Source organism: Emydura macquarii, unplaced genomic scaffold, assembly GCF_026122565.2.
Source record: "Emydura macquarii macquarii isolate MOO-44397 ecotype Brisbane River unplaced genomic scaffold, CSIRO-AGI_Emac_v2 contig_2422, whole genome shotgun sequence".
NCBI classification, from domain to species: domain Eukaryota; kingdom Metazoa; phylum Chordata; order Testudines; family Chelidae; genus Emydura; species Emydura macquarii.
In genome coordinates, this window is record NW_027132559.1 from 32,844,861 (window position 1) to 32,867,102 (window position 22,242).

General features: G+C 41.3%; 2 protein-coding genes across 4 annotated transcripts in view; one reads left to right on the plus strand and one right to left on the minus strand.

The window, feature by feature from the left end:
- The window catches only part of ANKIB1 (ankyrin repeat and IBR domain containing 1), a 172,436-nt gene extending 161,174 nt beyond the window's left edge, over positions 1–11,262 (minus strand). For all 3 annotated transcript variants that reach the window (XM_067562209.1, XM_067562210.1, XM_067562207.1), the window contains exon 1: positions 10,894–11,262. The gene's annotated coding sequence lies outside the window, so the exon portion shown is untranslated. The remainder of the gene's footprint in view (positions 1–10,893) is intronic.
- Positions 11,263–11,337: 75 nt separating this feature from the next.
- The window catches only part of KRIT1 (KRIT1 ankyrin repeat containing), a 41,661-nt gene continuing 30,756 nt past the window's right edge, over positions 11,338–22,242 (plus strand). Inside the window, exons 1-5 of the mRNA XM_067562211.1 lie at positions 11,338–11,439; positions 17,258–17,362; positions 18,784–18,908; positions 20,529–20,688; positions 21,638–21,730. Of these exons, the coding sequence (XP_067418312.1) occupies positions 18,807–18,908; positions 20,529–20,688; positions 21,638–21,730 (355 nt within the window). The 5' untranslated portion in view covers positions 11,338–11,439; positions 17,258–17,362; positions 18,784–18,806. The remainder of the gene's footprint in view (positions 11,440–17,257; positions 17,363–18,783; positions 18,909–20,528; positions 20,689–21,637; positions 21,731–22,242) is intronic.

The window sequence follows — 22,242 nt, forward strand, 5'->3', positions numbered from 1 at the left end:
TTCCATAAAAAAGAACTTGAATCAGGGATCTGGAAGGCCAGCAAAATGCTGACAACAAGACCCTTACTGCAGTCAAACAGTTTTAAAAACTACAGGTCCAGATGGAGTCTCTTTGGCAAGAATTAGACGGCCAGAAAAAGGTTCATGAGGCACATATCCAAGAAACGTGGTGGAAACACTCCCAGGCTGTGATAGGGCTGACCGCATAATGGGAATGAACCAAGCAAACACAAGCAGATCCTGAAAGGGCAAAGCAGGCTTGGGAAAGTCAAATATGCTAAACTGGCCATCGAGGTTAGGGCACCTGTGCATAGCAAGGGAAACATTTTTCACATATGGAGGGAAGTGTCAGAACTTGGATAGTGGCTCCGGTCAGCTGAACCAATTAGAGCATGCTCTGGGTTGAAATCCTGTCAGAGATGCACAGTTCCATATTTGAAACTGGAATAATGTATAATATGATTTTGGGGGTATTCTTTTCACAACAAAGAGAGACACCATAAAGCTGAACATTTGGAAAATTGGTGTTCTTGTGTTGGTTATAGAAAGAAATATAGCTGGAAATCCTAGAAGGCTGTAAAGATGTGCATAACAGGAGAAACAAATTACCTCCAGGACTGATGCAAATTTAGTTCAGCACATTATATAACTAAAAATTATTCAGGTATATCAGACAGATGTTCTAACCAGCTCTTTGTAAGAGGAAAAAAATCCAACAAAGTATACTCACGGAAGCCAGTTCATCACAGCCTTATTTTTTAAAACCAAAAAAACCCTCTATTTTAAACCTAATTTACAATAATCAAGAGAATGTTATACACTACTTAAACTAATATAATACATCTTAAACTGACTTTACAATTGGAGTATGCCATATATAAGCATTAAGTAATAGTTGTAAGCATATCCCTACATAAACTGAATTATGATACCAAAGTCTGCATTTCAGTCCTGATACAGGGACAAGCAGGTCTCCGCAAGAATAATGGGTTTTTTTTAACCACTGCCAATAGATATAGTATTTACATACATACATACAGAGTAATATAATAATACCATAGACAAAGATCTGTCCTTCCTGTCTATTTAGAATCAAACACAAATAGCAAAAGAACTCTACAAATTTAATGTTGTCATGCAGCTGCTCAGCTGAGCTAGATGCTTGAAGAGATTACTAAGAATTAGGCATTAATCAAAGACGCATCTATTACAGTACAGTAACTCATTATCAGTTGTTACTATATTTTCTTACAGTGATCATCCTTCAAAATTCTGAAAGGTTAGAAGCTCTCATTCTTATAATTTAGGTCTTTGGCCAATGCAAAATGAAGGAAGATTAACACACAAGGCTACTTTAAGTAATATTACAATTTAATACAAAATAGGAGAAAATTCAATGTTGAGGCCAACATTACAAATTACGTTTAGAATTAAAGAAAAGAAAAATCATTAATCTCTCATTTAATAAAAAGTTCACCTAGACAGTCTGATGTGATTTTATTCAGATGAGGATTGGCTATCTAAAATTTATATACAATATTTGAAAAACCCATTAACTTTTTAAAGTTACTTCCAAATAATAAGAGTGTTAATACTGTAATAGACTGCCAGAACAGGAAAAATTAAGGATCCCACCAGACCACCTTTTGACACTGGCACTTGGGACTTAAGTTTTTTCCTGACTGGTTAACTAATTTTTGTTTTCATCCTTTTGCGACTTAACTCACACGCAACTCAAAGTCTACAACGAAGTCAAGGGAATCAGGAGGTGAGAAGGGAAAGACTGTTAACAGAGTGCAGAGGGAGAATTGGGAATAGATGGGAAGAAATGGAGGATTAAAAGGGAATTTTAGAAGTCATGATATTAACAAGATGGATGTATGTCGCAACTTACAAGCAAAGAGAGTGAGGTGTGTTTATCCCTTTTTCCTCACACCCACATTTTGTCTTGACTGAAAGCACCTTAGGGCTGGGACATGTCTTAATTGGCTATAGCACTCCACATACTTGGAACTTTACAGATTATTAATGTAAAGCAGACAAATACAAATTTTACTCCTCTGATGCTACACTTATGATAAGCTGATATACCCACAACAAATGGGAAACAAAGGATGATGCCACCAGCTCCATTTGAAATAAAATTAACTAGAGCTACTGAAGAAAACTAGTACTTTTTATTATTAAATAAAATTTCTAAAAAGAAAGCATAAGTTTTAGTATTTACTTTCATTTAAAGTCTTGCAAAGTTAATGATACTTATATTTACAATTTCAAAGAATTCCACAGGAGCGGTATGGCCAAATCCCATACAATTTTTGGAAACTTAGAGATCATCACGCAGCATTGAGACATTTGAAACACTAACAGCATTTTACAGGCAAAATAAAAAAAGACAAAGACAAAACCATTGACACAAGTAACTTATGGCAAAAGATCCAGAATTTACCTTTTTTTTTTTTTTTTTAAAACTATCAGGCATACAATTATTACCAGTAGTTCCACTGAACTCCATTTACTAATCTGGAATTGTGACCTCATTAGTGAATATTGTATGAATAGTTTTTATTCATGGTGTACTGTTTTGACACTACAGTAGACGCTTGTTTGTAACAACACCTGGAAAGAGCAACTGCCACTTACGAGCAACATTTCCCCTGGGAACACTTTCCCTACTGTGAATAGTCCACTCAGTAACAGCAGCATAGCTGATACAAAAAAGCAACATTTGTGATGTCACATCCAAGGATGGAGATGGGAGGAGGGCATAGAGTGGTCAAACTGCATCTTTCCACTCCCCTCCTCACCCTGGCCCTTCAACACAGTTCCAGGGCACATAGCCCCATCCACTTGTCCTGCCTGTCCCTGCATGGAGAACATGAGTAGAAGGGAGTTAGGGTGGGGGAGGTCTGAAAGAGGGATTTGGGAGGGGAGGAGAGGGACTGTGGTCAGGGAGCAGCAGAGGTACAGCTGGAAGGTTTCCTCCTCACTTCCTCAGCGTCTGGCTTTCTGGAGGTGAAGTGGGGGTTGCTGTTTTCAGTGGGAAGTATCAGGGACCCTCCATATGCATTGACCTGTTTCTTCCATCCGGTAGCTGGTGGCAGGGTGTGGGTGTGCTGTTTTGCAGTGGGATGCAGGGGACCTCCCTCCCCAGGGCACTGACCTGTCCTCTTCCCCACTCCCATCTCCGCAGTCCATGCTAGGAGCCACCCCCACTTTCCACTGCAAGCTGTGCACAGTGCCCACACCACGGCCATCCATCCCTTGCCAGGGTGGAGCATGAAGCTGCCAGTGGGAGCATCCTCAGCCTGTCCGTAGCAGTCGCTCAGCTGTTTTGCTGACTGGGGGCTCCCCGACAAACCCGGGGCTCCCCTGCCCCATAAACTTGGTGTTCCTTCCCACACACCCCCAACTTCCCCCCCCACAATGTGGCTGCCCCACCCATTCCAAAACACTCTGAACTCTTCATGTGGCTCTGGTCAGACAACACTCCCCATAACAGCAACAGCCGCTTAGGAGCAACATAACAAAAGGGCACCAATATGTTGCTGATAATAAGTATCTACTGTATATAAAAGAGGATGGTAACAAACAAAATAAGACAATGGGAGAGCAATACTACAAAGCACAGACAATCCAGGAAGTTTTTGGAGAGTGTTGTAGTCAACATCCTGGTGCAGGTGCTGGAGGAATCTACTAGGGGCTGTGCTCCTCTTGACCTGCTGCTCACAAAACAGGGAAGAATTGGTTGGGGAAGTAGAAGTGGGTGGTAAACTGGGCAGCAGTGACAATGGAGGTGACAGAGTTCAGGATCCTGACAAAAGGAAAAAAGGAGAACAGCAGGATACGGACCCTGGACTTCAGAAAAGCAGACTTTGACTCCCTCAGGGAGCTGATGGGCAGGATCGCCTAGGAGGCTAATAGGAGAGGGAAAGGAGTCCAAGAGAGCTGGCTATATTTAAAAGAAGTCTTATTGAGAGCGCAGGAACAAACAATCCCAATGTGCAGAAAGAATACCAGATATGGCAGGCGACCAGCTTGGCTTAACAAAGAAGTCCTTGGTGAGCTTAAACAAAAAAAGGAAGCTTACAAGAAGTGACAAGGGAGTATAAAAATACTGCTCGAGCATGCTGGAGTGAAATCAGGAAGGCCAAAGCACAATTGGAGTTGCAGCTAGCAAGGGATGTGAAGGGGAACAAGAAGGGTTTCTACAGGTGTGTTATCAACAAGAAGGTGGTCAAGGAAAGCGTGGGCCCCTTATAGAATGGGGAAGGCAACCTAGTGACAGACGATGTGGAAAAAACTGAAGTACTCAATGCTTTTTTTGCCTCTGTCTTCACAGACGTCATCAGCTCCCAGATTACTGCACTGGGCAGCACAGAATGGGGAAGAAGTGAGCAGTCCTGAGTGCTGAAAGAACAGATTCAGGACTATTTAGAAAGGCTGGACATGCACAAATCCATGAGGACAGATGCAATGCATCTGAGGGTGCTGACGTGATTGTAGAGCCACTGGCCATCATCTTTGAAAACTTGTGGTGATTAGGGGAGGTCCCAGATGATTGGAAAGGGGCAAATATCGTGTTCATCTTCAGAAAAGGGAAGGAGGAGGATCTGGGGAACTACAGACTGGGTCAGCCTCACCTCAGTCCCTGGAAAAATCATGGAGCAGGTCCTCAAGGAATCCATTTTGAGACATTTGGAAGAGAGGAAGGTGATTAGCAATAGTCAGCATGGATTCACCAAGGGCAAGTCACATCTGACCAACCTGATTGCCTTCTATGATGAGATGACTAGTTCTGTGGATGTGGGGAAAGCAGTGGATGTGATATACCTTGACTTTAGCAAAGCTTTTGATACAGTCTCCCACCGTATTCTTATCAGCAAGTTAAAGAAGTTTAGATTGGATGAATTGACTATAAGATGGCTAGAAAGGTGGCTAGATCATTGGGTTCAATGGGTAGTGATCAATGGCTCAAAGTCTAGTTGGCAGCCAGTAACAAGTGGAGTGCCCCAGGGATCGGTGCTGGGGCCAGTTTTGTTCAATATCTTCATTTCTGATCTGGAGGATGGGGTGAATTGCACCCTCAGCAAATTTGCAGATGACACTAAGCTGGAGAGAGTGGTAGATACAGTGGAGGGCAGGAATGGGATACAGAGTGACCTAGACAAATGAGAGGATTGGGCCAAAAGACATCTGATGAAGTTCAACAAGGGCAAGTGCAGAGTCCAGCACTTAGGACAGAAAAATCCCATGCACTGCTACAGACTGGGGACCGACTGGATAGGCAGCAGGTCAGCTGAAGAGGACCTCGGGGTTACAGTGGACAAGAACCTGGACATGAGTCAACAGTGTGCCCTTATTGCCAAGAAGGCTAATGGCATATTGGGTTGCATTAGTAGAAGCATTGCCAGCAGATCGAGGGAAGTGATTATTCGCCTCTATTTGGCACTGGTAAGGCCACATTTGGAGTATTGTGTCCAGTTTTGGGCCTCCCGCTACAGAAAGGATGTGGACAAATTGGAAAGAGTCCAGAGAAGGGCAACAAAAATGATTAGGGGACTGGACCACATGACTTATGAGGAGAGGCTGAGGGAACTAGGCTTGTTTAGTCTGCAGAAGAGAAGAATGAGGGGGGATTTGATAGCAGCCTTTAACTACCTGAAAGGGGGTTCCAGGGAGGATGGAACTAGGCCATTCTTGGTGGTAGTAAATGGCAGAACTAGGAGCAATGGTCTCAAGTTGCAGTGGGGGAGGTCTTATGTTGGATATTAGGAAAAACTTTTTCACCAAGAGGGTGGTGAAGCACTGGAACGGGTTACCTAGGAAGGTGGTGGAATCTCCATCTTTAGAGGTTTTTAAGGTGTGGCTTGACAAATCTCTGTCTGGGATAATTTAATTGGGGTTGGTTCTGCTTTGAGCAGGGGGTTAGACCAGATGACCTCCTGAGGTCCCTTCCAATCCTAGTTATCTATGGTTCTATGAATGGCCAAGTCCTCTCTTTTATATATTACTTCATGTATTTTAAAAATTTTAGTTTACAACTAAGTATGAAATACACATTTGATACACTAATTTCAATTTACAACTAAGTAAGCTATTTAAAGCAACAACATTAACTTCCTAAATCAAACCCCCTGATACATCACAGGTATGAGAGAACAAATTGTTCCAGTACAGGAGCACATCCTGGGTAAAAAAGGAAAACATGTCAAGTGTAAGCAGTGCAAGGAGGAGATGCAGGGCCTAGTTGCAAGAATGAAACATTATAATGCTTACGGGGAGAAAATGATGAGGATGAACATGTGGCTATGTCTGAAGAACAATGTGGATCAACTGGTTAGTAACTTGATGCATTGCAAAGTGAATTATTTATTCTTCAAGACACTCTCTATGCCTTTCAGTATAAGTGTGATTTAACAAGTAAATTCCCAAGCTGTTTGCTATGTTGGATGTTGCTAGAAAATAAAGTTTAGTTTAGCTAATCCTTATGGCTTGTTTAATTAGTTAACTAGGTTCAGAATCTATCATCCAAGTATACAGTACAGAAAGCTGCAGTAAGAGAAATCTAGAGTTGCCAGTTGTCATTTTCTTATTTTATATTGCATAAGACATGCCCCTTATTTTGGAACATCATGGCCACAGACCATAATGGTGATGCCATAAGTCTATTCCCTATCTTACTTCAGCATAACTCAGCTTTCCAAAGGGAACTCCATCCTATACTTGTTTTCTCAAAATACAGAAGTGCCAGTGAGTTCTATGGGACTTACTCCAAAATTAAGTGCACTCTAAGTGCCGTCAGTCTTATCTTTTTTGGTAATTTGGAGTCAGATCTGCATCCTTGCTGAAATAAATGTGAATAATTAACTGAGAAGAACAATTATTCAAAATTGTTTTTGAATTTTGTTTCCATTTAAGCATAAGAGACTTTGACTTTGACTGTCTATCTGCAACAACTTCAGTCATCCATTGGTACTTTTAGCAGCAGTGCTGCAACTAAACATATTTCAGACAGACAACAAAGTATCAGTAGCAAGCAAAAGATTTCAATCATCCAGTAAAACCACCACTATAGATGGGTTTGTAGTAAGGACCAGCAAATACCAAAAAGACACCATAGATGAACAGATTGTTTGGTTCATTTATGCCACAAATTCTCCTTTTCGCATTTTTAACAATAAACACTTCATTGCCATGGTTGAGTCCTTACAACCAGACAACACTTCACCTGGTAGAGCAAATAATGGTGGAAAGTTGCTAGATACAGTGTATGAGAAAGAACTTCAACAGTGTGCAAGAAATACTGAGGGGAAATTTGCCAGTTTAAGCCTCAATGGGTGGAGCAATGTACACAATGATTCAGTAATATGTGCCTGTGTGACAACAGAAGATGGGGCTGCATATCTTTCAGAACCAATAGATACATCAGGGAATGCCCACACGACAGAATATTAAAAGAAGTGGCAGTGAGAACTGTAATAAACTGTCACATGTACAGTTTTGTCACAGACAATGCTGCAAACATGGCAAAGATGAGAAGATAACTAGAAGAAGAAATGGAAGGAATGCTCCTTATAACATATGGCTGTAATGCCCATTTAATGCATCTTTTAGCCAAAGACTTAAGTATGTCTTCTCCAGGAATAAAAAAAAAATGTTGTCGAAGTCACAAAATACTTCCATAACAACCATTTTGCTTCCGCTTCACTGAAGACAGCAGGAGGATCCAAACTAATTCTCCCTCAAGATGTTCGATAGAATTCTGTGGTTGATTGTTTTGAACAATTTATTAAGAACTGGCCTATTCTCATAAAACTTTGAGAAGAAAACCGTGATAAAATAGATGGAAGTATCTCATCCAAAGTATTTAACATTGGATTAAAGAGGAATGTGAAGGATATGCTCTGTATACTGAAGCCTATATCCATAGCCTTAAACAAACTTCAGAGAAATTGTTGCTGCATTGCTGATGCTGTCGAAATTTGGAAGGCACTTCAAGAGACACAGAAGAAAGAAATACCTCACTAGAAAGTTAAACTGCAAGCAATAAAGAAGATAATGGATCAAGTACTAATTCCACCTCATTTTCTTGCAAGCATTCTCAACCCCAGATATAAAGGTAGATGCCTAACTTCTGAAGAAGATGCTGCTGCCATGGCATAGACATCTCAAAAATCACTCCTCAGTTATGCCAGTCATAATAAATTTCAGGGCTGGAGCGGAACCATTTAACAGTACATGTTTACTGATGGTGTTTTGAACAAAGTCACACCCCTGAATTGGTGGAAATCATTAGCCAGGCACCTTGAAACAGAGCTCCTTCAGTTGCTAAGCCAACTTTTCACAGCAGTAGCTTCCTCTGCAGGCACAAAGAATATTTTCATCATTTGGTATTATTCACTCAAAGCTAAGAAATCGACTGGGAGTTGAAAAAGCAGGAAAACTTGTATTTCTGTTTCAGTCTATGAATAAAAATGACAGTGGGAATGGGGAAGATGAGAGCTAGTTGTAGAAGTTTTAAGGACAGCGTATGTTTAGTGTTGTGATGACTTGTCTGTTAGAATTAATAAGGTGACAATTTAAAAAAAAAGAGTTTAAGGACAGACATCAGCTGGCAACTCAGGAGACTGCTGCAATTGCAAATATGAAACATTTATGTAACATTTTAGATTTAGTTTAATAAAATATAAGTGCTATTGTGTTTGTATATGTGATTTAGTTCTTACCATTCCTAATGTACTGCTGCTGCATCTCCAGCTTGACACAAGTAATGAGTATTATGTACTATTTCCTATATTAATAAAAAACAAGTTATCTAAAAAATTACACAAAGCATACCCTCCTAGATGTTGTAAAATGCTGTATTGAGTTGTAAATTAACATGTTTTAGTGACCAGATTTGCACCATTAAGAAATGTCAACAAGTATCAGTGGGAAACTTGATTTAAATCAATCCACCCTGCACAGAAAGGTTTAGGATAAGATTCCAGAAGCCTGTGTTGCAGTTTCTCATCTCTTCATGCAGTTTGCTCTTTCCATGCTCAGAAAGTCCTGCTTTGAATTACATTGCCTCACTCCCTCACTTTATATGGTCAGTTGCTATATAGGGACCCCAATAAACAGGCTCTATAAATCCCTAAAATTTTGTATTGGAAAATATTTCTTGCTTACAGGTAGCAATTTCAGAGAAAAAAGAGCACTTGCTGTTTTTCCTCAAATACCTAAAAGAGACTAATTCCTCAGAGTAATGAACTAACTACGGTAAAAAAACAAAAAACCAATAGTAACTAGCAAATATACTAGAAGAGAATCTTGTTAGTTCTACTTAATTTATCTGCACAGCTAGTAATACAGACACACACAAAAAACTGGTCTCACTTCTGTGCCCACAGGGAGAGCTTCTGAAGTCAAAAGGTGCTCTGCATGGATGTAGGTGTCCACTCACGCACAATCAGGTGCAGTATCTGAACCTTATTTGAAACCAAACTAGCTTTCAAAATTAAGTGAACAAAATATTTTGTGACTTTGTAACCTTGATGGGGGGAAGGGGAGGAGGACACAGTAAATACAAATTAGTAAGGGTTTACTTTATTTTTTTAAAATCCACATTTTCTAATAAAGTGGCTTAAATTTATTATTTAAATGCAAATCAAGGGGTCCTACTGGCACTTGTGAGTGATTTTACAGGATCAGGGCTCAATTTTGTAAAGGAAAAAATTTCCAATCTGAAACTCTGAATGCTCAATTTCACCCAACAGTGATTGTTTATGACCAAGCTATGCATTTTGAAAACAGGGTTATATCAAAAGGATCACAACTATAATTATAGCTGCACATGCCCCCCACACTCTCCTATTTTAATAATATATCTCCTTTGTAAAAACTTCCTAAATTTACTTAAAGTCAATGCAAATATTTGTTTTTAAACACAGGAACTGATACTGAGCTATGACAATTCAAGCTTCTTATAATTCTGTGGGTACAACAAAACTACCATTGATATTTCCATTCTTGTCTTCTTAATGGTCTCAAGAAATTCATAGTACACAGCACCCAGAAAAATAGAAATTGATGAATGGTGTGTGTATATATATATGTATCACTTACCAGGAAAAACTGAACATCCCCACTACTTTATCCAAGAAGTTGCCAAGTAAACAATCCACCACACATTGCAAACCTTTCACTGTCTCGCGAATTACAAGTGACTAAAACGCGACGGGGAAAGTCACCGTGGGAAGTGAAATCGATTCCTCGTAAGCAACAAATCTGGATGCATGCAAATATATATTATACAATGCAAACACCGCATATTGTCCATAGTCTGACACACATGCCTTAAACAGCGGAGATGGTCTCGAGCTTCCCACAATTAAGGAGGCTTCACCAAATCATTCATTCGCACTAGGTTCTTCAAAATAGGGCATGTCAGACCAGTTAACTCTGTGAATCTTGGTGCCAAAGGCCGGGTAATGTTTACTAAGCACTAAGTGTGTAGTATATACAGGCGCACACAGTCTGCCTTTCCGATCTCTTTTGTTTTGGTGGCAACAAAAACCGAGACATCCCTGGAGCCGCCGCCTCTCTTCTCTGCACTGGGCTCCTCAGCAAAACTCCCCTGCCCTGCTGCATTCAGAATTGGCTCCGGTTAGCTGCCCCTCCCCCGGGACGCCCAGGGCTGCAGACATGCAGAGGAGCAGACTCTTCTTCTGTCTGCGGTGCCTTTGCCTTTCCCTCCCCGCAACCCACGGCACCGCACAGTCCGAGAAGGGGCGGACTCCTCGGCGCCCCCCGAGGAACGCGGCGCTCAGGCGGGGCCGCCGTGTCTGAGGGGACACGGCACGGCACGGCACGGCACGCCCCCGGGCCCCGGCACAGCGGGTCACTCACCGGCTCCTCAGAGAGTCTCTCCCCGCCGCTTCTTCTCCCTGCATCCAGCACCTCCATCTGCCCCCAGGCTGGGGTCCCCCGAGTGAGGCGCTCGCCGGGGCGGGGAGCGGGCTCTGGCCGGGCTCTGCGGCGGGCTCTCGGGCGCTACCCTTTGTTTGACGGCGCGGCTCCCCCTCCGCTCGGACTAGGCCCTCCTCGCGGCGGCGGCGGCGGCTCCCTCCACCTCCGCGGCGCCTCACGCGCCCGCCCGGCCTGCGGCTGCAGCCCAGTCCCGAGTCAGCTCGTGGCCAACGGCCGACGCCAGCCAGCGGCGGCGGCAGCAGCAGCAGCTGAGCTGAGGCCGCCGACCCGGAAATTCATCGGCAACAGCTGAGCTGAGCTAAGGCCAGCAGCGGGGGCCCGGACGGGAAGCGGATCTGCCGGCCCAGGGGGAGGGAGCTGGGCGGGGCCGGCTCGCTCTGTCTGTGCCTGCGGAGCAGGGGCGGGCCTGGACCCGAGCGCCGCGCTGGAGGATGCGTCCCGGGGGGAGGCTCCAGGCGCCACCTGGTAAGAGAGCGGGGTGGAGGGAGCCGAACCGGTGCCGCGGCCGCCACCAGGCTCCCCTCTCAGCCGCTGAACTGCTGCGCCGTGTTATCTGAGGGGGAGGCGGCCTCGGGTGAGAGGGCTGGAGCCCCCCATTTTGCCCCGGCCCAGCCGCAGCCAATAAGCATCAGCCCCTGTTGCTGCTTCGAGGTGGGGCAGCCTGACCAGAGATCAACAGGCCGGAGGAAAGTTTGGGGAAGCTTCTCCCACCCCTAGAGGAAAGGGCCGCTATTGAGAAGAGCCCCTGCTGCCAGCGCCTCTGCCTGCCTTCCGGGGCGGGGGAGAGGTTTCCGCTCCATCCACCCCACCCATCCAGAAACTTTCAGAAAGATCCCTTCCCCTGGGGAGTGCTGTTACAGCGGGCAGGCTAGTGCTTAGCCTCGTCCTCCTCTACTTGTCTCGCTTATTGGAGCTTGGAGGGGTGGGGACTGGACTGGGACTCGGACTCGGGAAGGGGTGGCTTGCCCTTGCCCTTGCCCTGGGTGTGTCTCTGCTATTCGCTGTCTCATGGAAACAATAGCTCATCTCAGTTCTGCACAAAGTTAATTTTTCCTTCAGTCCAATGACCCCACTGGGATCGCTTGTGACTTAGACGCACCACCAGACCTGTGCTTTGTGTTATAAAGATCTCCACTTAGTTGTTTTTCTGTTGAGTTCCCCCGAAATAGCCGTAGAACTTAGACACTATCTTCAGTGGGGCTGCTCACTTCAGTAAGGACCACTTGCTTCGCTAAATGTTTGCAGGATCTGGCCCTTAACTAATCGCTGTGTGCAAATTATTTCTGGTTAACCTTTGGGGGAGTGTGCAGCATGGAGGTCTGAACGGGGAGGAAATGATGTATTCCGTTCCCATCTCCGATTCTCAGAAATGATGGGTTTGTTGATTGATAGAAAAGATAATGACGAATTTATGTAGTTTCTTTTACCCAAGAGGATGCCCAAGCCAATTGTAAATACAAATAAAAGGCGTTTCTCTGACAGAAGTCAAATCAGAGGGATGTATGTGTATTAAAAATTATATTTGTTTAAACCAAAACCTAGAAGTAAGACTGGGGGGGGGGGGGGGGGCTTTATAGAATAATATAGTATGCACCTCTTCCTTCACCTAATATTCACATCTCACTAGAAGCCAGCAGCTCTGAGATGAACCTTGGTTCTTTTTCCTCATTTGGGAGACCACTAAAGAAAAGACTTCACTTCAAAGATAGGATGGCAGGAAGTTGGGAAGGGTCAAAAGACATTCACTAAAAAACAAATCAAAGCAATTTAAATAATCAGTTTTAATCATGAGTTAAATCAGCAAGCAGGAAACCTTGACTTAAATCATCAAATTTAATCTTGTTTTGCATTTGTACTTTTGTTATCTTCCTAAAGATTGTTAGCCTCTAACAATCCTAAAGATTGCTAATTCTAAAGATTCCTAAAGGTTGTTTCTCATTGGTTAGTAACCCTTAAAACATGTTGATTTGTAGCTAAATGTAGCTTTTGCACTAAATTTGGTCTTTCTTTTTGTTAACCAGGATGATATGCTATATCGATAGACATTTATTTAAGCAATTGTATAGTTTAACTTACATTTATTCAGACTCTTATTCAAATTCTTAACTTTTACATTGTTTATGTTAGATAATGGTGAATAATGCATTCCTTATTTACTAGATGATAATTTATTTTTTACTTACGATGAGTGTCAAGCTCTATTTCGTAGTTCAAATTCAATTAAATGCCACAAAAACTGCATTTCAAAATTGTGTTTATTATTTAACTAAAACTACCTTAAATATATTGAGTATATAAGAGAAAAGATTTATCAAAACATGTTGCATTTAAAACGAACTGATTTATTAAACAAAGTATTATCTGTAGTTAGTGAATTGAACTGATCCATAGAATGATAGAAGATTAGTATTGGAAGGGACCTCAGGAGGTCATCTAGTCCAACGCCCTGCTCAAAGCATGACCAACTTCAACTAAATCATCCCAACCAAGGCTTTGTCAAGCCACACCTTAAAAACCTCTAAGGATGCAGATTCCACCACCTCCCTAGGTAACCCATTCCAGTGCTTCACCACCCTCTTGGTGAAAAAGTTTTTCCTAATATCCAACATAAGACCTCCCCCACTGCAACTTGAGACCATTGCTCCTAGTTCTGTCATTTACTACCACCAAGAACGGCCTAGTTCCATCCTCCCTGGAACCCCCTTTCAGGTAGTTAAAGGCTGCTATCAAATCCCCCCTCATTCTTCTCTTCTGCAGACTAAACAAGCCTAGTTCCCTCAGCCTCTCCTCATAAGTCATGTGGTCCAGTCCCCTAATCATTTTTGTTGCCCTTCTCTGGACTCTTTCCAATTTGTCCACATCCTTTCTGTAGCGGGAGGCCCAAAACTGGACACAATACTCCAAATGTGGCCTTACCAGTGCCAAATAGAGGCGAATAATCACTTCCCTCGATCCGCTGGCAATGCTTCTACTAATGCAGCTCAATATGCCATTAGCCTTCTTGGCAATAAGGGCACACTGTTGACTCATGTCCAGGTTCTTGTCCACTGTAATCCCGAGGTCCTTTTCTGCAGAACTGCTGCTTAGCCAATTGGTCCCCAGTCTGTAGCAGTGCATAGGATTCTTCCATCCTAAGTGCAGGACTCTGCACTTGTCCTTGTTAAATCTAATCAGATTTTTTTTTGGCCTAATCCTCCAATTTGTCTAGGTCACTCTGTACCCTATCCCTACCCTCCAGCATCTACCACTCTTCCCAGCTTAGTGTCATCTGCAAACTTGCTGAGGGTGCAATCCACCTCATCCACCTGATCATTAATGAAGATGTTGAACAAAACTGGCCCCAGCACCAACCCCTGGGGCACACCGCTTGTTACTGGCTGCCAACTAGACTTTGAGCCGTTGTCACTACCCATTGAGCCCGATGATCTAGCCAGCTTTCTATCCATGTTATAGTCCGGTCATCCAACCCACGCTTCTTTAACTTGCTGCTAAGAATACTGTAGGAGACCTTATCAAAAGCTGGTTGGTTCTATTTATCATTGTCCTTCAGTATTTTAAAACTAGTAGATCTTTGTCCTCTCTTACCTATTTTTTATTTACAGATTGGAAGAGGAAAACAAAGTTTCCTGTATTTTCAGCTCCCAGTTGGTTTTATAACTTTGAATGAAATAGTCATTGAACTGAGCATGTTGACTAAACTGAAATAAAGAAAATATTCTTTCTGGATCTGCAGAAGAGGCTACTGTTGTCAAAAGCTGGTTTACACAGAGCTCTTCTTCAGGCTTGGGAAATGTACTTATAGGGCATGTCTGCACTACAAAATTAAGTCGACTTAAGTTACATTAACGTACACAGCCGCCACAGTAATTAAATCGGTGTGTATGTCCACACTAGCATCTCTCGGTGGTGCGCATCCTCACCAGGAGCGCTTGCACTGGCTATCATTGTAGGGCACTGACAGATGGAGCCCTGCCACCCGGGGCTGACAGCCAGAGCCCCAGGCAGCAGGGCTCCAGCTCCAGATATCAGCCCCAGGCAGTGGGGCTCAGGCTAGGAACAGTCAATGCAGTGTCCACACTGACACTTCATCGACCTAATTACACCGACCTAAGCGCTGTGCCTCTCGTGGAGGTGGAGTTATTCAGGCTACGGCTACACTGACGGCGTCAAAGTCGCCGCCGTCAGATCAATTTCTCTGGATTAGCTGAACGGTCAGTGAAGACCCGCTCAGTCGATCCAGAAATCGACGTACTAAGACGACCTTCACAAGTGTCGCAGTGCAGTGAAGACGGCGTACAGAAGAGGAGCCCAGAAGTCATTGGGAGTTACACAAGTTTTTTGCATAGCTTGCGTAACTCCCATTGACTGCCACCTAATCCCGGAGGTAAGTATAGATAGGGTCTCAGTCAGTGTACTGGGCGATTTACATCAGTGGGAGCAACATTGTAGTGTAGACGCTTACCAAATTAGGTCGATGTAAGCTGCCTTACACAGGTGATGTGGTGTTTTTATCTTTAATCAATTTCCTGTGTGAGTTTATTTGAGAGCATAGCAATTGTCTGGTTTCACCCACCTAGTTGCTCACCCACATTGGGCATTTAGTGCACTGGATATGAGATACACTACATGTTGTGATAGGCATGTGTAGGACTTGTGGATCTTGACAGATATGTTGTTGTGGGTGTTGATTATTGTAGCAGTGGAGATAGGTCTGCAGCTTTTGCATCTGTTGTTCTGGCAGGGTCTAGTGCTGCTTTGAGTTGATGTGTCCTGGTCTGTGGGGAGCTTGCTTCTGAGGATGAGCTTGGGGATGTTGTTTGAAGGCCAGAAGTGGGGTTCAAGAAATATTTATTTCAGGATGGGGTTCCCATCGAGTAACGGCTGTAATTGTTTGATACCCCTTGTGGGTTCCAGTCTGGGGTGGTAGATGACAACAGCAGGTGTGTGGTCAGAGGGGGTTTTATTTCTGTATGGAAGCAGGTTCTTTTGGGGTATTTGGGTGTCCCCATCCATGATGCGATCTATTTCTCTGGTGAAGTGTCCATGTTTGGTGAAGGGGGTTTTAAGTGTGCTAAGGTGGACCATTTCCTCGTAGCATATTCTGTGGTATCTGAGTGCTTGGCTGTAGATAACAGATTTCTTGGTGTGTTTGGGGTGGTTACTGGTTCTGTGAAGATTTATGTGGTGATCTGTGGGTTTCTTGTATATAGTTGTCTGTAGGGTTCCATTCTTGAAACTGATTGTGGCATCCAGGAAGTTGATGCTAGTGTGAGAGTGTTCCAGAGAGAGTTTAATGGGTGGGTGATGGTTGTTGAGGTTGTGGTGGAAAGCTGTGAGGAAGTTTAGGTCTTCTGTCCCTTCTTTCCCTCTCCCCCTCCCTTGATTGGAAGGGGCTTAACAGACCACTTAACACGTATTTCAAGGGACAATTCCAGGTGAACTACTTATGCTAAACAATCTGTTCCACCTTGTATTTAGCTGTGACACTCTGATTACCTTTCCCAGACCTGATGAAGAGCTCCAGGATGTCAGCCCCTCCTCCCACCGCCCACAGTCTTAGATTTCAGCACCCCCAGCCGTCAGTCAAGCCCCGCCCCTCCTCGGACAGGTCGTGGGCTTCTGTGAATTTTTGTTTATTGCCCACGACCTGTCCGTAACTTTTACTTAAAATAACTGTGACAAAATCTTAACGTTAACTACGACTTCTGCTAAAATCTGTTCATTTTATTGTTATTTCATCCTCTCCACCCAACCCCACTTTGTATGCTTTGTCTCCAATCAATCGGATTGATAGTCCCTGCTGCAGAGCTCTGGCAATCTTCTTTGTTACATGTCTGTACAGCATCTAGTTACAATGGGGCCCTGATGCTTGAGTGAGTTAATAGATGCTACCATAATACAAATCAATATTTAAAGACTTCCACCCCAACCCTAGTGTTGATATCTTCAAGCTAGCAGAACATTCTCATAAGAATGGCCATACTGGCTCAGACCAATGGTCTGTCTAGCCCAATAACCTGTCTTCTGACAGTGAGGGAATGAACAGAAGAGGGCAATTACCAAGTGATCCATCCCCCATCATCCACTCCCAGCTTCTGGTAGTTTGGATACCCAGAGCATGGAGTTGCATCCCTGACCGTCTTGGTTAATACCATTGATGGACTATCCTCCATGAATTTATCTAATTCTGGAATTGTCATAATGATGAAAAACATTTTTTATCACAGTCTTGTTTATAACATTTTACATTTAATTATTATTCTTTTCCCTTTGCATTTTTCAGTTAATCTCATCCTGGTGAAATATACTGGATTGAGTGCATGGAAGACTGAAGTTCTCTATTTATCCTCAGAACAGGTGCAGCAGCACTGCAAATCTCCATTTTATGGTGAGACAAATTTGCATATAATCTATGTTGATTATAGGCAATGAAAGGGTTTTCAGTTGTGGGTCAGGGAAAAGATCAGATGAAATGGGCCATGAGCCCAGAGATTACCTTGTTTCTCGATTGTTAAGTGTAGAACTAGTTATTTTATGGAGATTTCTTTTTTAAATTTAATATATTTTATTGCAAGATTTTAGGATTATAAGGGAGTGCCACTATATAATCTATTTTAATACAAGGAAGACTAATCACAGCTTTGAGGACCTGAAAGAATTGTCAGTCAGTTGGAATGAATATGGCTCCAGTCTGCCATGAGCTGTGTGGCTGGACCCTCTGCTCCCACTTAGAGACCCACTGAAGTAAAAGGAATATTTCGTTTTAGAGCTTATTTTTCCCAGCTCTGTTATTTGGGATCCTGGTAAGAATGTTCTAGTTCCCATTGAAGAACAGAGATTCAGACTCTTTCTTGAGGTTCTAGTTCTTGAATTGGTGGAAATGGGGTATTTATAATAGCAGATACACTGTACACTACATACATATACTAAAAAACTGAGAAGAGTTATTAGTTGTGTATTATACTTTCCAAGTTTCTAGAGTTGCTTATCCTTTTGGCAAATTACAAAATATAGAGGATATGTGCTTGCTGAAAGAGATACAGTTGTCATCTTTACATTACAAATAGGCTCTGCAGAATTTGATTTTTTTCCCCAAATTTAAAAAAAATATAATTTCAATAGGTAATATTGATGTTTGTTTTAAGCATATTTTTTGTTTTTATTGATTTTAAATTTTCCCATTTGTGCAAAATTATAGGTTTTAAGCATTTTTTTTTATTTTTGTCAATTTAAACTTTCACAGTTGGGGGGGTGGAATCTGACAATTATTTAATGATAGTAGATACTGATAGTCAAAAAGTTGGCTTTACAACCATTACAGCACAAATTGTCAATGTCACATGTCAAAATTTACAAAGTAAATGTCTTAAAATTAAACTCAAATAAGTTCCCAAGCAGCATTTTTCTTGCTCTGCCCATTTGTAAATTTCAGTTATTATTGATGTAATGTTTTTTCATCAGTTTGTGTGTGCATGGTGAAATCAATGTTTACTGACACTTATCCAAAAAATCTAATCCTTCCAAACTTAATTGTAAAAATAAGTTAGAGAACAGGTTTATTCATATTAATTCTGTACAGTGTAGGGGTTTTTCACTCATACATTCTCTTAGTGCATGAAAAGGAAAAGGAGTTGTAACAACTATTGAAATAATTTCTCCAGCTAATAAAAAAAAGATGAATAATCTGTTTTAAAGGGTAAACATCAGTGAATATAATGCTTTATGCTAGCATATGATATCCTATTTAGTTTGTTTTTATCTTGTTTACTCAATTTATCCTTTGGTTTCTGTTTATTTCTTTGTCTCTAGTAATAAATGAAAAAGAATAAACCATGGGAAACCCGGAAAACATAGGAGATGCATATGTTGCTGTGATTCGTCCAAAGAATACTGCTAGCCTGAATTCTCGGGAATATCGAGCTAAATCATATGAAGTATAAACTATATTTTTTAACTTTCTTTGATTAAAGTTTGAAAATATGAAAAAAATAATGTAATGAAAAAACAAAAACCTTAATTTAATTTAGATAAACAGATATTTACTGTCTGAGCAATCTTAGGTACTTATCTAGCTCCCGTTACCATAGGAGCTGAGTGTCCCACAATCTCTTATTTATTTATTTTATTTATCCACAGGAAAACCTTTGTGACATAGGGAAGTACAATTATCCCTATTTTACAGAGAGACTAACTGATTTGGCCACAGTCACACAGGATGTCTGTGGCAGAGTAGAGAGCTGAACCTGTGTTTCAGTCTAGCGCAGCGGTTCTCAACCGGTGGTACGCGTACCACCAGTGGTACTTTGAAGAAGGCTGGGTGGTACGCGAGCCGTACCGTGCCGCCGAATCCGCCGCCAAAAGTCGTCCGTGTCCCCCCATCGTCGTCCGTCCCCCCCCCCTCTCCCCCCCGCGAAACCCTGCTACCAAAAAGGGGCAAACGGCGGCAGGGTTTCGGCGGAGGGCATTGTTCCCCCCACGTAACCCCACTGCCGCCGAAAGTCGTTCCCCCCCCCCCCCCCTCTTTTTTCCCCCGAGTGGTACTCGGGGGAAAAAAAGGTTGAGAACCGCTGGTCTAGTATACTAACCCAACATTTACTAAAACACTGTAATATGTTATGTTAATACATTTTCTTGTGCTTAAAATCAACATGTGAAAAAATCTCAGCACAGCATATTGACAGGAACATGTCTAACACTTACTATTTTAAAATCTGAGCCTACAAACTCTGTCTCACATGTGCTGGTGTTAACAGAGTCAGGTCTTTAAGAGTAAGGCCTGGTCCCATAACATGTTCCAAATTGGTAGACCCTCTGTGTCTGGATGGAACTTAACAAGATTGGGATCTTGGCTTTTCCCATTTCTGTGTCTTTGGTGGTCGTGTGAGTATGACTTTTCAGAACATGCTATTATGCATTCAGTACTTTTTGGATTTTGTCACTGCTTTTACAGTTGACTACCTAGTACCAATTTGTGAAGTTACACCATAATCTCACAAATTTGGAATCTTCACTGGCCAGTTATGCTTCTCCTTTTATAATATCCATTTTATAAATAAAAAGCCCTGTATATAATGACTTCATACTTTTATTATTTTATATCAAAGGATTTCAGATAATAAAAATCAAACATTCATCATATAATTAATGGTGTAATTTGTGCCTAATGAAACAACAGTTTGATTCCAGCTTCTGCAAAATAAAAAATACTAACAATATAAAAAGGAATATATTCTGTAAATGATTACTTGTAGACAAACCCCATGCTTCAGCAGAATTCATGATGGTTGTGAAGTCTGCAGTAAAGTGCTTTGTGGAATGTAACATAAGAGTAGGCCATCCATGACTTTGAGGACCTGAAAAATGGGGTTAAAGTGTGTTCAAAATCACTTACTGTGTCTGTTGAATGTCCCATATACTCTTGCTATTTAGGGAATTCAGCACATAGCACTATAATTGGTTAATTAAAAACAAAAACTTGCTAGTCTGCTTGTGAAATAAATAAAACTAATGTTTCAGTGATGCTTAAATAATTGTTCAATTTTATTGTCTGCAAGATTTTGTTGCTTGAAGTTCCTATTGAAGGACAAAAGAAAAAGAGAAAGAAAGTTTTGTTGGAAACTAAACTTCAGGGAGGCAGTGAGATAACCCAGAGCATTTTGGATTATGTAATAGAAACCACCAAACCAATTTCACCAGCTAATCAAGGTATCAAAGGTGAGAACTGTTTTTTCTTATTTGGTATTAGTTTCTCTATAATCATTTTAATACTCAAAATAGGCCAGTTGGAGCAATTAATAAAACAACATCTGCTTTAAAAATCTAGCTCTATTTTAAATTCTGCAAAGAGAAACATGCAACTGAACTCTGACTGCCCTTTATTTTCCTTTTACTTCTAAATATTTTTAAAAAAAACAAAACTGTTTATGACAAATATAGGTGAGACCTTATGTGCCAATACCTATGTTTTAGTCCAAAATGAGTTTTACAGCGAAGTTTCTAAATTCTTGGAAAAATTGTTACAATGCACCCAACCTTAATCAGAGTTAAAAAAATTCTCAATTTAAAAAAAAAGCTTTAGGGATGATCCAGGAAATTATGCACCAGTTAGCCTTAAACTGTACCTGGTAAATTGGTCAAAGTTATAATACTAAAAGAACCGGGGCATCACTGTGCACAGTTCAATGAAGACTTTGCTAAATGTGCAACTGAGGTAAAAAAGGCAAACCAAATGTTAGGTTGCACAAAGATGGGATGGAGAATAATATGGAAAATATAATGCCATTATATAAATTGATGGTTCACCTTCATGTGGAATACTGTGTGCATTGTTGGACACATCATTTAAAAAAGTGTATTCAGATTTTAGAGGTGGTTTAAAGAAGAGCAATGACAATGATTAGGTTCATGGAAAATAGTCATATGAAGGGAAACTGAAAATAATAGGATTATTTACCTGTTAACAGTGTCTGTGTGTATGTTGAGCTGCATATATGTTCATGCAGTTGCTCAGGTTTATTCAGATATCTTTTTCTTCCTAAGTTTTTTGGGAAATAATATTTGATTTTGTTTCCTGGGAATCAGGAAGAATCAAGCTATCAATCACTTGTCCAGTTGGCCATTCAAGACTCAATTGACTTTCTTTGTTGTTTTAATAATATGTTAGGAAAACGAGTAGTGTTAATGAAGACATTTCCTCTTGATGGAGAGAAGGTGGGCAGGGAAGCATCTCTTTTCATTGTTCCAACAGTTGTCAAAGGTAACGTTAAAACATAATTCCTGAAATTGTGTGTATTTTAGAGAAAGTTAAACTGTTGTTTCCTAAAGAATTTACATACATATGTAATATAAATGTTAACTGTTATGATATTTATATTTGGGTTTGGAAGAATTGGATTGAGGTTGGTAAATGTCCATAATTGTCTGTTTCTCCAGATACCTGAAAACAGGAGGAAAATATTGTTATTCAAAGTTTAAAGAGAATCAAAGGTTTTAAAAAATAAAATGTTGCATTTTTAGAGAACCAGTGCAATATTTTGTTATACGTTCTATCTTGTATTCAATACATTTCACAATAGTTAATATTGGTATTATGAAACAAAAAAACAAATTTTGTTTATTACAAAGTCTACTGTATTTATACTATTTTCTCAGAGAACAGTGCCCATTGAAGTCAAGGGGCATTCTTGTCTGAGTAAGGAATACTGAGTAGGTCTCTGAAGGCAAAATATATTTCACATAATAAGGGACTAAAATAAATTACAAATATTA